This window comes from Antedon mediterranea, chromosome 2, assembly GCF_964355755.1.
Source record: "Antedon mediterranea chromosome 2, ecAntMedi1.1, whole genome shotgun sequence".
NCBI classification, from domain to species: Eukaryota; Metazoa; Echinodermata; class Crinoidea; order Comatulida; family Antedonidae; genus Antedon; species Antedon mediterranea.
Window position 1 is genome coordinate 38,191,182 of NC_092671.1, and position 14,874 is coordinate 38,206,055.

At 32.9% G+C, this 14,874-nt stretch overlaps 1 protein-coding gene across 8 annotated transcripts in view; it reads right to left on the reverse strand.

Annotated features, from left to right (window-relative positions):
- LOC140040999 (protein-methionine sulfoxide oxidase mical3b-like) overlaps nucleotides 1-14,874 on the reverse strand; it is a 53,753-nt gene extending 38,879 nt beyond the window's left edge. For 6 of the 8 annotated variants that reach the window (XM_072087332.1, XM_072087334.1, XM_072087335.1 and 3 more), the window contains exons 1-3: nucleotides 14,749-14,874; nucleotides 1,701-1,986; nucleotides 480-687 (exon numbers count right to left, since the gene is read on the reverse strand). In XM_072087332.1, coding sequence (XP_071943433.1) covers nucleotides 480-687; nucleotides 1,701-1,961 — 469 coding nt within the window. In that variant the 5' untranslated portion in view covers nucleotides 1,962-1,986; nucleotides 14,749-14,874. Of the gene's footprint in view, nucleotides 1-479; nucleotides 688-1,700; nucleotides 1,987-8,291; nucleotides 8,370-14,570; nucleotides 14,713-14,748 lie in introns of those variants that run through there. The other 2 variants (XM_072087331.1, XM_072087330.1) reach the window with 2 other exon arrangements.

The window sequence follows — 14,874 nt, forward strand, 5'->3', positions numbered from 1 at the left end:
CAAAGGAATATGAAGTTTTTATTATTTTTAGCTTTTAGGGCATGTTCAGAGCTACGGAGTTACACTTCCGTATTGTACATGGTGTGATCCAGGAAAGGTTAGTGGAAGCCACCTCTTACGGCACTGAACTTTCGTTCGTTACGATAGCTCAAAGATTATTGAACAACGTTTACGATACGAAAGTCATGCAACGATTTGGACCTCTAACCAATCAAATTTACTCCTGCATACCAGATGTTTACTTAAATTGGTGAAACTTCAGCCTCAAACAAAAGCGTTAGTTAAGCAAATCTGAAAACTTTGCTGTTACAACGCTAATTATAATATGACATTGCTTGAAATACGAAAGCATAACTCTATGGATCTGAACATAGTTTTAGGTGGAACAGGCATTTGACAGGAAAATATGAAAATAATAATTATATCCCATCATTTTTATTAATTATTTATCTGTATTATGACAATGACAATATACTTACTAATATGATCAATAGCACCGGCACAGAACCTGCCAAAAAACTTCTTTGCTCCGAGGTTCTTGAGGTCATTAATCAGGAACGGCCAGAGATGTAGAACATTATTCCTTGAGAAGCTTTCGCGCTTCTCAACAACCACCACCTTGCATCCTAGTAGGGCAGCCTCTATGGCGGTCCTCAGCCCGCATGGTCCTGCTCCTATTATAAAAACCTACCACAAACAAATTAAAGTATTTTAATGTTGTGGCTCCACAAATAAAGATGAATACATTCTATCCTTTCCGATATTTATTAATGCAGTACTCTCTATACACAACTATTCAATTCATTACACTAAAAAACGTATTACAGTATCTACAATGAGTTTAACTTCCATTAACGAATGTTTTTCTCATTTAATTAACATGGAGTTAAATCATAATTTCAAATATTTTATAATATTAAAGTGATGACCAAACGTCCATAACTTTACATATTTCAAGGAAAAGGATGCAAATTCATAATGAGTCAGGGTAGAAATAATTAATGATGTAACTAAATTATTCCAATGAAATTGATACCAATCAACTTAATTATGTTAGATAATCTTAATAATCATCTTAATATTAAAAATGTACTTTCTTAGCTCTGTCTACACTATCAAACTTTATGTTAAACCCATGTTTTTGTTACATAAACTTTGATAGTGTAGACAAGGCTTTAAAACAAGTATGGTGTACAGTATTATTGAATGAGTGTGAATATTGATGATTCAATGATCTCTACTTAATCACATATTCCTATAAATAATATGAATATTTGTAGTATGCATATTACTGTAGGCTTACTGTAATAACAAGATAAAACCAAACCAATAATGCCATAAACCAAAATTAATGTCGTTGACAGTTAATAATAATCATAGGTTTTAAACAAAATATGTACAGTACTGTAAACACATGAATTGCAGTCAGTACTACTGTACTACCAATAGGCCTGATTATTTAACAATTTTTTGGCAAATTTGGTGTGTATAAATTCTCAGTCAGGGGAAAAATGGAAATTCAAGGAGTTGTTTTAATAGATAATCTACAGTAACCCTTCTAACATAGCCACAGTGCTGATTTTGCCATTTTCCCCTGTTCTTTTATCATTATGATTTTTAAGAAGTGAAATACAAACTGCAATTTAAAAAAAAACTAATATTTTACTTGAAAATAATAAATAATAAAGCACCATACTAACATTGGTATCGTAACATGGCTTGGGTTTCTTGTACTCTTTCCGATTTGCACGTTTATCAAGTTTTGCCCATAACGACTTAGCTTTCCACGAATTGACCCGAGATTTCAAATTCACATAGAAAGTTTTATAATCTGTAGGCTTTAGATCAACGGCCTGGCAGAGTTCCTTAAATGCGATTGTGATCCCTTTAAACGTACTTGCTGTCATAAACTTCTCAAAGCTCATATTTATTAAATCCTTTGATTCGCCTTTCTCCTTCATTTTGTTTTCGTCTTCTTTCTTCACACTGTCAACAAAAATTCAAATATTAACAATTAAAATAAAAATAATGTTTATAATAAAATGTACAGTAAGAATGATAAGAAACAACAATTCTCTCAACATTAGGTTCCTTATATTCTACTGAGGAAAAAAAAACAAAGAATGTACAGTACATGTATGTAAATTATTGTTAGACCTCTGTATGTAAGGGACCTGTGGATGTATTCACCATTCACACCTAGGCTAAGGAAAACACTTACCCATAAAATAAAAATCTCCTATCTAAGTGAATACAATTTAAGGGAAATATTTATTGAGTTAAGTGAAAACCTTAATATTTAAGGGAAATATCTCACTTAAGTATGATTGGTGAAACTGTTTATTAGTAACACAGTACTGTAAGTTTTAACTACGAGACCAGAATTAAATATATTTTGTGATAAAGTGCTCCACTCTTAAAAACAATCTGTGATTGTTCATTACGATGACAAACCAGTATAGTAACAATTTATAACTAGAATTTAATTCGTCACTTTGACGAATTATAGGTGATCATTTTTATCGCTTTACTTACGTTAATATTTTTTAAACATGCACGTACGTTAACATACAATAGGAAAATGTTGATGTATACCATCCTGTTATACGCTTATAGTGCGGAGTTGTGCCTATTATGTGTCATATACAATATGTACAGTATATACTATATATCTATATACAGTGTAGCATAGGTGAAATTACGGGACCCACATCATTTTCAAATTTTTTGGTATGATAGAATTATCAAAATAAACTCGAAGATGACAATTTCGAAAGATAATGAATTGAGCAAATAAATATAAGGATTGGAAGATAATTTGACACGTAGAAGCGCAATGCGCGCTCTTTGAAATTTGTATAACTTTGACTAAAGAAATTTAAAAACAACGTTTTAACTTCAACTGGCCATATGATAACATCACAACATCCGATAGGCTTAATTTTTATATGAATTCATATCTACATTTAATCAGCTTTCATAATAAATTATAATCTTCAAGGTCCTCTTTAATTCTGAAGAGCTATAACATATTCAAATGTATGGTGTAGCTGAAATTACACGACCTTGGTTATTAAAGTTTTTACACATGATGACGTCATCAAAATAAAAATGTTGACAACTCTTGAGAAAGATAATTAATTGAGCAAGCACATACTAAAATTTCGGCAAAAATCGGGCTCAAATAACGGAGATGCGCTCTATTGAATGTGATAACCCACACAAAAAGATAAAAATTACTAATTTTTAAATTGAAGTGGCCATTTGATGACGTCATACCATTTTGTACGTCTAATGTGTACATGAATATGTATCTACAACCCAATGGCTTCCCGAATAAGTTAAAAAAATTGGGGGTCACCTGCCATTCTGAAGAGTTATATTCATTTTAAAAAGGCCTTATTTTTCACCATTTTCAGCACTTTGATGCAATTAATTTGCGCATTTTGTTATTTTTAACCTGCTCGTATAGCGTTATTTTCAGTCGGAACTTACTCAAATTAGGTGAATGTACTAAGGATGGTGAGTAGAACGCGATTTGTATAAAAAAACTGCAATTTTTACGCTTTGTAAGTATCGCGCGCGCAAAATATTTTTTTTGCGCAGTAATTTTTTGAAACACGCAAATGGCCTAATTCATGCTCTAAATTGATTAAAACGTAATTTTGAGCTTTTTAAATTTTTACTGCGCGATTCCACACGCATGACCCTACGTGCGCGCGCATTTTTACTTGCTAATATTTTTACCCTTGACCTGAAGTTTACGTGTAGTGAATTTCATAAATATGTGATAATAAATTATGGATATATGATTGATAATGTGATTTCACAAAATGGCGTATACGTGACGCCACGGATGAGTGATCACGCTGAAAAGCTTATTATGGCTAAGTTAAAATATTTGAAAGACATTGTGAAATTTTTGTGATCATTGCTATTCAACTTTTTGAGATATTTGACGAACAAAAAGTGTACAGAAAGAAGAATAACTAGAATTTAATTCGTCACTTTGACGAATTATAGGTGATCATATTTATCGTTTTAATGAAATTAACATTTTTTAAACATGCACGTACGTTAACATACGATCGTAAAAAGTTGATGTACGCCATCCTATGACATGATGCATATACACTTATAGTGCTGAGTTGTACCTATTATGTACAGTATATACTGTATATCTATATACAGTGTAGCATAGGTGAAATTACTGGACCCACATCATGTTCAAATTTGTCGGTATGATGGAATTATCAAAAAAAACTCGAAGATGACAATTTCGAAAGATAATGAATTGAGCAAATAAATATAAGGATTGGAAGAGAATTTGACACGTAGAAGCGCAATGCGCGCTCTTTGAAATTTGTATAACTTCGACTAAAGAAATTTAAAAACAACGTTTTAACTTCAACTGGCCATATGATAACATCACAACATCCGATAGGCTTAATTTTTATATTAATTCATATCTACATTTCATCAGCTTTCATAATAAGTTATAATCTTCAAGGTCACCTTTAATTTTGAAGAGCTATAATATATTCAAATGTAAGGTGTAGCTGAAATTACACGACCTAGGTTATTCAAGTTTTTACGCGTGATGATGTCATCAAAATAAAAATATTGACAACTCCTGAGAAAGATAATTAATTGAGCAAGCACATACTAAAACTTCTCCGAAAATCGAGCTAAAATAACGGAGATGCGCTCTATTGAATGTGAAAACCCATACAAAAAGATAAAAATTACTAATTTTTAAATTGAAGTGGCCATTTGATGACGTCATACCATTTTGTACGTCTAATGTGTACATGAATATGTATCTAAAACCCAATGGCTTCCCGAATAACATAAAAAAATTGGGGGTCACCTGCCATTCTGAAGAGTTATATTCATTTTAAAAAGGCCTTATTTTTCACCATTTTCATCACTTTGATGAAATTAATTTGCGCATTTTGATATTTTTAACCTGCTCGTATACCGTTATTTTAAGTCGGAACTGACTCAAATTTGGTGAATGTACTAAGGATGGTGAGTAGAATGCGATTTGTATAAAAAATTGCAATTTTTACACTTTGTAAGTATCGCGCGCGCAAAATAATTTTTTTGCGCAGTAATTTTTTGAAACACGCAAATGGCCTAATTCATGCTCTAAATTGATTAAAACGTAATTTTGAGCTTTTTAAATTTTTAATGCGCGATTTCACGCGTATCACCCTACGTGCGCGCGCGTTTTTATTTGCTAATATTTTTACCCTTGACCTGAAGTTTACGTGTAGTGAATTTCATAAATATGTGATAATGAATTATAGATATATGATTGATAGTGTGATTTCACAAAATGGCGTATACGTGACGTCACGGGTCAGTGATCACGCTGAAAAGCTTATTATGGCTAAGTTAAAGTATTTGAAAGACATTGTGAAATTTTTGTGATCATTGTTATTCAACTTTTTGAGATATTTGTTACACAAAAAGTGTACAGAAAGAAAAAAAAAAAAAATAATAACTAGACATGTAACTCGTCACTTTGACGAGTTTGGTTATCCGCCGCGCAAGTGGTGCAACATTAACATTAAGGGGATAGGTTGAGGACAAAAGGAAGTGTTCACGTTGGCATTATGACCTGAACTGAAGAATATGATCTGTTGTTATTGCTGAATTTTATTATTTAAATTCATATATAGTATACACAGTATAATCTGTATCCATATCACATACAGTGTAGAATATGTGAACTTACGGGACCCGCTATTTATTGCAATTTTTAACATGTTGACGGTTTTAAAATGAAACGGGAAGGTAGCAATTCCGAAAGGAAATTATCTCAGCAACAACGTATTAGCGTGTAGAAGAAATTTGAATACGTGAAATATTGATGCGCGCTCTTTTAAATGTAATGAATTATGACGCAAAAGATGAAAATACGACCTTTTTTATTTAACTGGCCATATGATGACGTCACAACATCCGATTGGCAACATTTTTACATAATTTCGTATCTACAATCCAATAGCTTCCAGAAAAAGTTTTAATCGTGATTATCAAATTTTATTCTTACGAGCTATAACAGATTAAAATTTACTGTAAAGATGAAATTGATGCCACACGTGATTTAAATTTTTAGGCATGATGACGTCAAAAAAATTAAAATATTTTTAACTTATGCGAAAGATAGTTGATTGACCTAGACAATATCAAAATCGGGGTGAAAATGGAAAACGGATAAGTGGAGATGCGCTCTATTCAATGTGATGAGCTATGACGAAAGATGCAAAAATCCTAAATTTTATATTCGCGTGGCCATACGATGACGTCACAATGTCCGGTTAGCCATATTAATACCTGATCCGATATCTACAACTCATCTACTTCTAGAAAATGTCATCCACAAAAATTTGACCGTCTAGTTTAGAAATTACGACTGTTTAAAAAAAGTCATATTTTAAACGAATTTTTTAACCTTTTCATAAAAAACGCGCGCAAATTGGCCAATTCGACGTGCTCGTATGACGTATCTTTAAGTCAAAATTGTTTAAAATTTGGTAAAATTACTAGAAAAGGCTGAAAAAACATAAATCACGCGAAAAAATTATGTTTTCAATTCTACGTGCGCACCGCACACGTAAAAATGTGCGCACGCGTGGGAATTTTTGACATGCTTAAAACGACATGAAACGCGTAGAAAGTTGATTATAAATTAATTTTGCGCATTTTGAAATTTTAAATGCGCGTGCACGCGTAACTTTGTGTATAACACGCAATTTTTTTTCAACAGAAAGTTAGCGCATGATATAAATTAAACTTTTGCAAAGTTTCAAGTTGAAATGTTATTTGGTTGTCGAGCTATGTTAAATACGACAAAATCGTTAAATCGCGCGTAAGTCACGTTGCGCAATTGTAAACGTCATGAAAAGCTTCGCTTGACGACGTTACGTAAATGTCAATATGTTAAGATAGTTACCAAAATGTTATGTTTGCGAGTTTTGGAGAAAAGCGTTACACAAAAATCATACAGAAAGAAAGAAGAAAAATAAAAAGATGATGATTTCGTACAATCACAAGAGGTTATCCTGCAACTTCGTTGCGGATAACCAATAAAGATTTAATACAATAACAATAGGTGATCATTTTATTCTAAATGATCACCTAACAATAAAGATTTTGTACAATAACAATAGGTGATCATTTTATTCTAAATGATCACCTAAATAGCCATTTCAATCATCACTCCACAAAAGTACAGAAAGAAGGTCAAATAATTGTGATCTCTGTCCGTATTTTGTACAAAATTATGTTAGTATGAACTAAAGTGCTAAGCACAGTAAAGTACAACTACTAAACAACAGTTTAATACTAACTGGTAGTACATTAGTATGAAAGGCTCCCAATAATGTGTCTGTGTTCTGAAGCATACACAAACATGTTTTATGTTCCATTTTATTATTATTCACGCTCAAGATAGATTCAAAATACAGCGTAGAAAAAAAGATACAGTTTTGTACTGTACTTACTGTATCTTCTGTCATACAAATTTTATTGATTATCAATATACTTTAAAGATATTATAAATCCAAAGGCAAATTACTGAAAATTTATGCTGTGGGTATCAGTGGCTGGATCTCAATGAAGATACAAATAAAATGAGCACTGGAAAATTTACAATGCTGTGGGTATCAGTGGCTGGATTTCAATGGAGATACAAAATAATATAAGCAAAAAGCTAAATCAAAATGATAAAGTAAAATGGCCAGAAAAATTAGCAGAGCTTTCGGGCAACACTGGCCCTTCATCAGTGCAAGAAAAATATTATAAGATAGATATTATAATATTATTAATCATTATTTTATAATCAATTTTAATGAACTTATTAATTAACCAAATTAGCTTGTAGAGTTGGGATGCATTAAACCGCCAAATGACAGTACACAGTGTTGTTGAACACACTGAACAGACATTAAAATTAATAATCAACTTGTTGATTGTACAATATGTACCATGGCCTCAGGAAAAAACAGCCTTAAAATTGGATAAAGTGATCTTGAAATATTTTTAACTGGAAAAGTACAAAATGCATGTTTTCAAAGTGGTACATTTACATAAAATGAACAAAACAATACAAACATCAATAATAAAAATCAATAATTAAAGTACTACAGGTACTTAGTTAAGTCTCCGAGTTTGATATTAAATACTACTATTAACAGAACTAGCATCATTTTAAAACAACAAAAAAAAACAACTAAAATTTACATTAAACCACTAAACAGAAACCATAAAAAATACCATACCTTAAATAGTTTCAATAGTTAAAATATTCACAGAGCTCAAGAATTTTACCAACGCAAGTAATCATTGAAAAAAGTGCAATGTCTAATGACAGAATGCCGTGTTGTTTTTGTTTTTAAGTATCAGGATATGATGTGGAAATACCAAGGTTGCCTTCTATGAAACCAGAAGTCAGGTCTATGTGACTACACGATTCAGTAACTTTTATGTTGGTTCGATGGGATTTTTTAAACTGTATGTTTTTTAGAGGTTTGCAGTGTTTGCGATGTTTAGCAATACTAACATCAACAAAAGGCTTTGATGCTAGACCTATTAACTCTAATTATGTGACCACCGACAACATCCGAAGACAATAAAAAAAAAAAATATTGATGACAATTGTAACCTTAAGGATGTCAATTGTTTTTATTACCATTGTCAATATATACATTTACCACCTTGCGGTAAATAAATACATTTTCTTGTAAAAACAGATTTCAACATCAAAAACAAGCATGTTTCAGTTTTATTTACAATAAAAAATTGTTATAGCAGACCTTGATTTAAAAGGAGCGCCATGGCGCTGACGCTCCTTGGCGCTCTTGAAAACGATCAAAGGAGCGCCTAAAATAGCGCTCCCCAACCTGTTACAGTGCGTCATAAAAATATATATAATGATAAGAACATTAACCCCGAATACAACAAACAGTCTATATATAGTCGCGCAAACGATCTTTGTTATGGCTACCCGGACCCCCGATAGGCTAGGCGCGCCTACGATCTTTGATGTTGCGAGAAAAATATCGTAAACAATTCATTCTAAATATAGTATCAGAATGTTCAATCGGTAGCTCAAAAAGACTGCCGTCAGAAGACCGTAATTATACAGACCTAGTTTTTTTGGTCACATGGCATGAAATGCGATACTCTCTGCTTTACCGCAACATCTCACATGGTTTTTTTTTAACTCAGTATGTGAGGGTGGCTGCCGACGATAAACAGTAATTAAGATCGTGTACCTGGATTTTGTGTCACATGACATGAAACACTCTCTCTGATCTCTTAATAACTGCTCACATGTTTTCCCCCCTCCAAATTCTGGTCGGGCCTTTTCTTATACACATGTCGCCTTTATGTTAAATCTTATAGTAATTAATATGGAATATATATTTATTTTGCATATATTTTGTTGGTGTCCTAGCCCAGGTGTCGTTGTTTTTATAATTCGCTAACCCAAGGTAGGATTAAATAATTTATAGTGTAGGCCGCCGAAACTAGACTAGGCCTAGGCCTAGATAGATAGCCTCGACTCTCTCTCTCTCTGCGAGAGCTGAGAGGTCCACGGACCCGATGTCGTCTCGTCGGCGGATTTCCGTCCAAATTAGGATAACCGATGCGTAGGCCTAGCTAGGGTGGCTACAAAAATTGACGTCTACTATCTTTAGATAGGATTTTAATTAGCAAACAATACATTGTTTGTTTTCATTGTCCATGCTTCTAAAGTAAAGGCGATGACAATGGTGTTTACTAACCCTACGATCGACGCGTAGATAATTATCACAACAATACATCGTAGACTACGTTCAGAGAACAATGACCTACGATGAATTTTACGTGCGAGAGTACCATTTCCGGCCATCTAGAGGTGTCATTTATCAAAATTCGGCTCGCCACAGGCCCAACCATGGTGGGCCTGTGCCTCGAATACTTAATCAAAATAATGGCTCTCCTCAACATATTGAGGAGAGCCATTAGGAGCTCTCCTCTTATATTTATAAATCAAGGTCTGGTTATAGCCTACATTACATAGGAAAATGAATAGTGATTGGTACAGTACTCTGTAAATGGATGAATTTAGATCAACAATTGTACATAAATGAGGCTATTATTATGTTTAAAATTATGAACAACTTTGCACCTAATTATTTAACTAACCCAAAATTACTGTAACACTACCAAAACCATAAACTAATTATAAAAAGAAAAGCCTATCATATAGAGCAAAAATGTGGAATGAAATTAATGAGGATCTTAAAAATTGCCAAACCATTTCTTTATTTAAAAAACAAATTATGACAACTTTGTATTAAGATATGTGTATTTTAATGGAAACACTATATCTCTGCCAGTTTTATTTTTAATCTATTCAGTAGTTATTTTTAAGCATAAATGAACATCAAAACAGTAGTTAAGATTGTTTATTAGTATTTATATTTCAGTATAATCTATTGTAGTTAAGATTTTTGTTTGTGAACTTTGTTTTTATACACTTCCTTGCAGAAAAACAACTGCTACTTGAGCCAAGTTTTCGTGTTTAAATAAAGCCAGGTAATTTTTTTCTACTGTAATCTTCTAGTGAATCATACTAACTATTAATGGACCTACTTTCTACTGATTAGGTTCATGATTATACCAAAATACCTTTTCTACTAGAAAAGTAAAATATGAAACAATGGTTTTTATTTTTTTCAAAATTCAAATCAACAATTACTAAAGCACAATTACTTTACGTACACTAAGTATGTCATCATATACAAAACCCTAAATTAGATTTTATAAGATATTTAAAGGTAACACAATGGGGAAACCACCATAGTTACTACAATACTTGCTATGTAAATATATGCTAGCATACTACTAGCACTAAACTACACTACTTAGTGTGTTACAGGACATAGGTCAAGAGGTTTATCCAGTTAATAATTAGGTCAGTTTATTGATTAATCATGTAAAGCCTAATTCCTATTATTAATCAAAACAAATGTGATTTGGCAGTAGCCTTGTACTGTACCATGAATTGCATTGTAAACATACTGGTGGTATTACCACCAGCAAAAGTTGATAATTATGTATTGTAACAAGAACTACCGAAAGGAAATAGCAAGGTGTGTTTGTTAACGTCAAGCTTATTACCACACCTATGGAATCAGAGCTGTGCTATGCATGTGTACTATACAATACTCAATAACTTTGATAACAAGAGGACGTTAGATTCATGTGCTTTCTAATACTGATAGCGGTATTTGCTTAAAACATGCTGTTTTTAAAAAGGTGTAGAAAATGTCTGACAGTGACAAGTGCTAGAATTTGCATATTGTACTGACAAGCAGTATAGAATTGATTGTTAAATAGTTGTTAGTTGCTGTTGGTTATCATTGAGTAGATTCAAGATTAAAAAATCAATTTACAACAATGAGGATAAAGACAAGGAGAATGTAATAATAACCTATTGATTACTTTGGTATTATGTAATGTACTGTAAAAGAAGAACCATGTTCAATACTAGACTTGAGAGATAGTGGCGGATCCAGGATTTTGAAATAGGGGGAGCCCCAGGGCCTAAAAGTGGTGTTAAATGGAGTGCTGAACTGAAATGGTGTCCTATCTTTTGCATTACAAATTGGGAAATTTAGAGGGGACCGGGCCGGCTGGTGTGTGTGATGTGCCCAAATATGGTAGTGATGTGCCCAGATATGGTAGTGATATGACATCATCATTCATGTCCATATATGGGCACATCAAATTTTGTTGTCACATAAAGTTTGATAATGTACACCAGGCTTTAAAGGCCCGAATCCTTTATTGTAACATTTGTAAAAAAGCATTCGGATCGGAATAACAGAATTTCTGGAAAACCAGACATATTAGGGCAAGGGTGGCGAGTTAGCTGTACAGTACTAAAAATCAATATTGGATGTTACAGTACAGTATGTTCCCCTCAATGTCAAGGGCATCTACTGCCCTTTGCATTGATAACTTTAACTTACTGTCTGTTTGTCTGTCTTGAGAATTGGGAATAACAATCACAAGATCCAGAGGAAACATTATGATAGAAAGTCTTATTTTTACAGAAAAAACACATTCAAGAATCCTCCATTGACATTGTTTCATTTTTTTTATAAACAAAAATAACTTCACCATAGCATTTTATAATTATCATATGTCTTGACAATTGAGAATAATGTCCTACTCAGAGGAAAGGAAGGGTATTATAAAGAAATTACTTTTTTACAGAAACAAATTTTAAAGGGACCTACTGTACGAACCAGTAATCTAAACATTTTTAACTCTCTACAAACTACAAAATCCACATTAAATCATACCGAAATTTAAAGGGACATGCGAACCAGAAATCTAAAAATGTTCAACTCTGTTTACAGTACAAAACCCACATTAAATCATATCGAGTACAAAATGTAATAAGCATTAATTATTGAGTTAGGAGTGACTAGTGAGTTCATTTATAGGTCATTATTATGAAACATGAATTAGTCTGCCTGGAAGTTTTGCAGGCAATCTATTATTATTAATCAATTCATAGCATTGTTTATCCAGTTCTTATTCTTCGATTGTAGAACACAAACAATTAAACACTAAAGCTCTGTCCATACTATCATAAACTAGTAATAGTATGACAAAAAAAGTGTAATATGCCACGGACATGATGATGTCATATCACTACTGGGAATATCACTACCATATTTGGGCATATTACTATCATATGTGGGCATATCACTAACATGTCTAGGCATATCACTAACATATACTAGGCATATCACTAGTCATATTTGGGCATATCACTATCATATTTGGGTATATAACTACCATATTTGGGCATATCACTACCATATTTGGGCATATCACTACCATATTTGGGCATATCACTACCATATTTGGGCATATCACTACCATATTTGGGCATATCACTATCATATTTGGGTATATCACTATCATATTTGGGCATATAACTACCATATTTGGGCATATCACTACCATATTTGGGCATATCACTACCATATTTGGGTATATCACTACCATATTTGGGTATATAACTACCATATTCGAGTGTAGACAGAGCTTTAGAGGCACAAAAGCGCCTTTGACCAAGTAACCAATGGTTCATGTTAATCAACCACATAAAGTAGTCTCTCAGACACGAAGGAAAGGTCTATTAAATGACATCCCTATTTAATTATTCCGAATGCAAAACTCTATGGAACAATAAACATTATGTTGCCGTAAAATGTCATGTTCATTAATTCTTAATTCATTATTCTTAATTAATACACGCCATGATGATAAATGAGTAGAAAGAAATTCAACTTGATTAGAAAACCCTTAAAACAATAGAGGGTAATGGTTAACCGCAATGACGTTAGTGAGTTGGGTACAAATTGTAAACAAAGCTGATCTCGCTTTTATGCGACGTCATAGGGTATACGCATTGAACATTGACAAAACAGTGCCAAGAAAGGCTGAAAAAAACGTCTCAACTTGCCCGCATGATTCAACATGACGTAGGTCCTCAACTCTCTTACTGTAAGCTCTGTTTACACTATAAAACAACAAAATAAAATATGCCCATATTTGGGTATATCACTGCCATATTTGGCCACATCACACTTTTTTTTGGTCAAACTAGTTTGATAGTGTAGACAGAGCTTTATATCTGCTTTTGACAATATTAACATAATCAAACCATAACATAAACGTGTACACTATAATTTTTGTAGCTCATTCTTCAGTGAAAACTGGCAAAGAATTAATTTTAAATGCAAAGATGGCAATGATTCAATACACTGAAGGTCAAACTATTATGTTTAGTCCCAATTCATTGAATTAAAAAAAAAGTTGATTTGTTGAGGCGTAAAAAATCATCAAGGACATTTAACAATACTTCATCCACAGCAAATACTATAAAGCATTGCCATGTTTTATAACAACATTTATCAGACTAGAAAATATTTGGGCTGGTAGAGGTTATCATTGAATACAAAACATCGCAATCGTTATCAAGTTTGTAGAGGTCACTTTGGTGTCAATGTTGACTTTCAATATTCAAATTGAAATAATAAGGAAAAATTGAAAAAAATAATAATTTTTTTCAAATAGCCAATAGGGAAGTTTCTACCATACTGTATTCTGGCCAAAAAAAAAGAGGAATTGAAACTTCCGAGTGAGTATTTTTCGGGGCCAATTACATTCTTTGGACAGCAGCTTTTGGTTGGTTGGCAGTGATGATATGATTCCTATCCATAATTCATAACTATAGACCTCTACCGGTGAACCAAAACGAAATAAAAATGCTGTAATTAACAAGTATCATTATCATGACTGTTGTAAACTGAGACCTGGCCTGGCCGGCCCTCCTAGGCCTACTTCTTTTCACTGACGGGAACTTAAAATCTAACCAGATTCTTACTGTACCTAGCCTGGGCAACACCGGCTCATCTACGAAGCCTTTCTTGCCCTAACCTGGGTTATCAAAACAATCTAGGCCTATATAGTCTTAAGCCATCTACCTTTCTCCCTTTATATGCAAAGTTTAACCACCAATCAGAGGATTCAACCACCCAGTCTCTCCTCTCTCTCTCTGTTCTTGCTTACCCTCTCGCTCGGGTCTCCTACTTACCTAGCTACTTCCATGTACGATTCCCATCTGATCATCAGTAAAATATATAGATTTTAACTTCAACTTACCTTAAGAGTCAATCTTCAATAACAATTGAATATGATCAGAACGGTTATGTTATCAATCGTTTCATATTTACAAGGGAAATTAGTCAATCCCTTCTCGTTCAAGACGAACGACAGTGTTAAAATTAC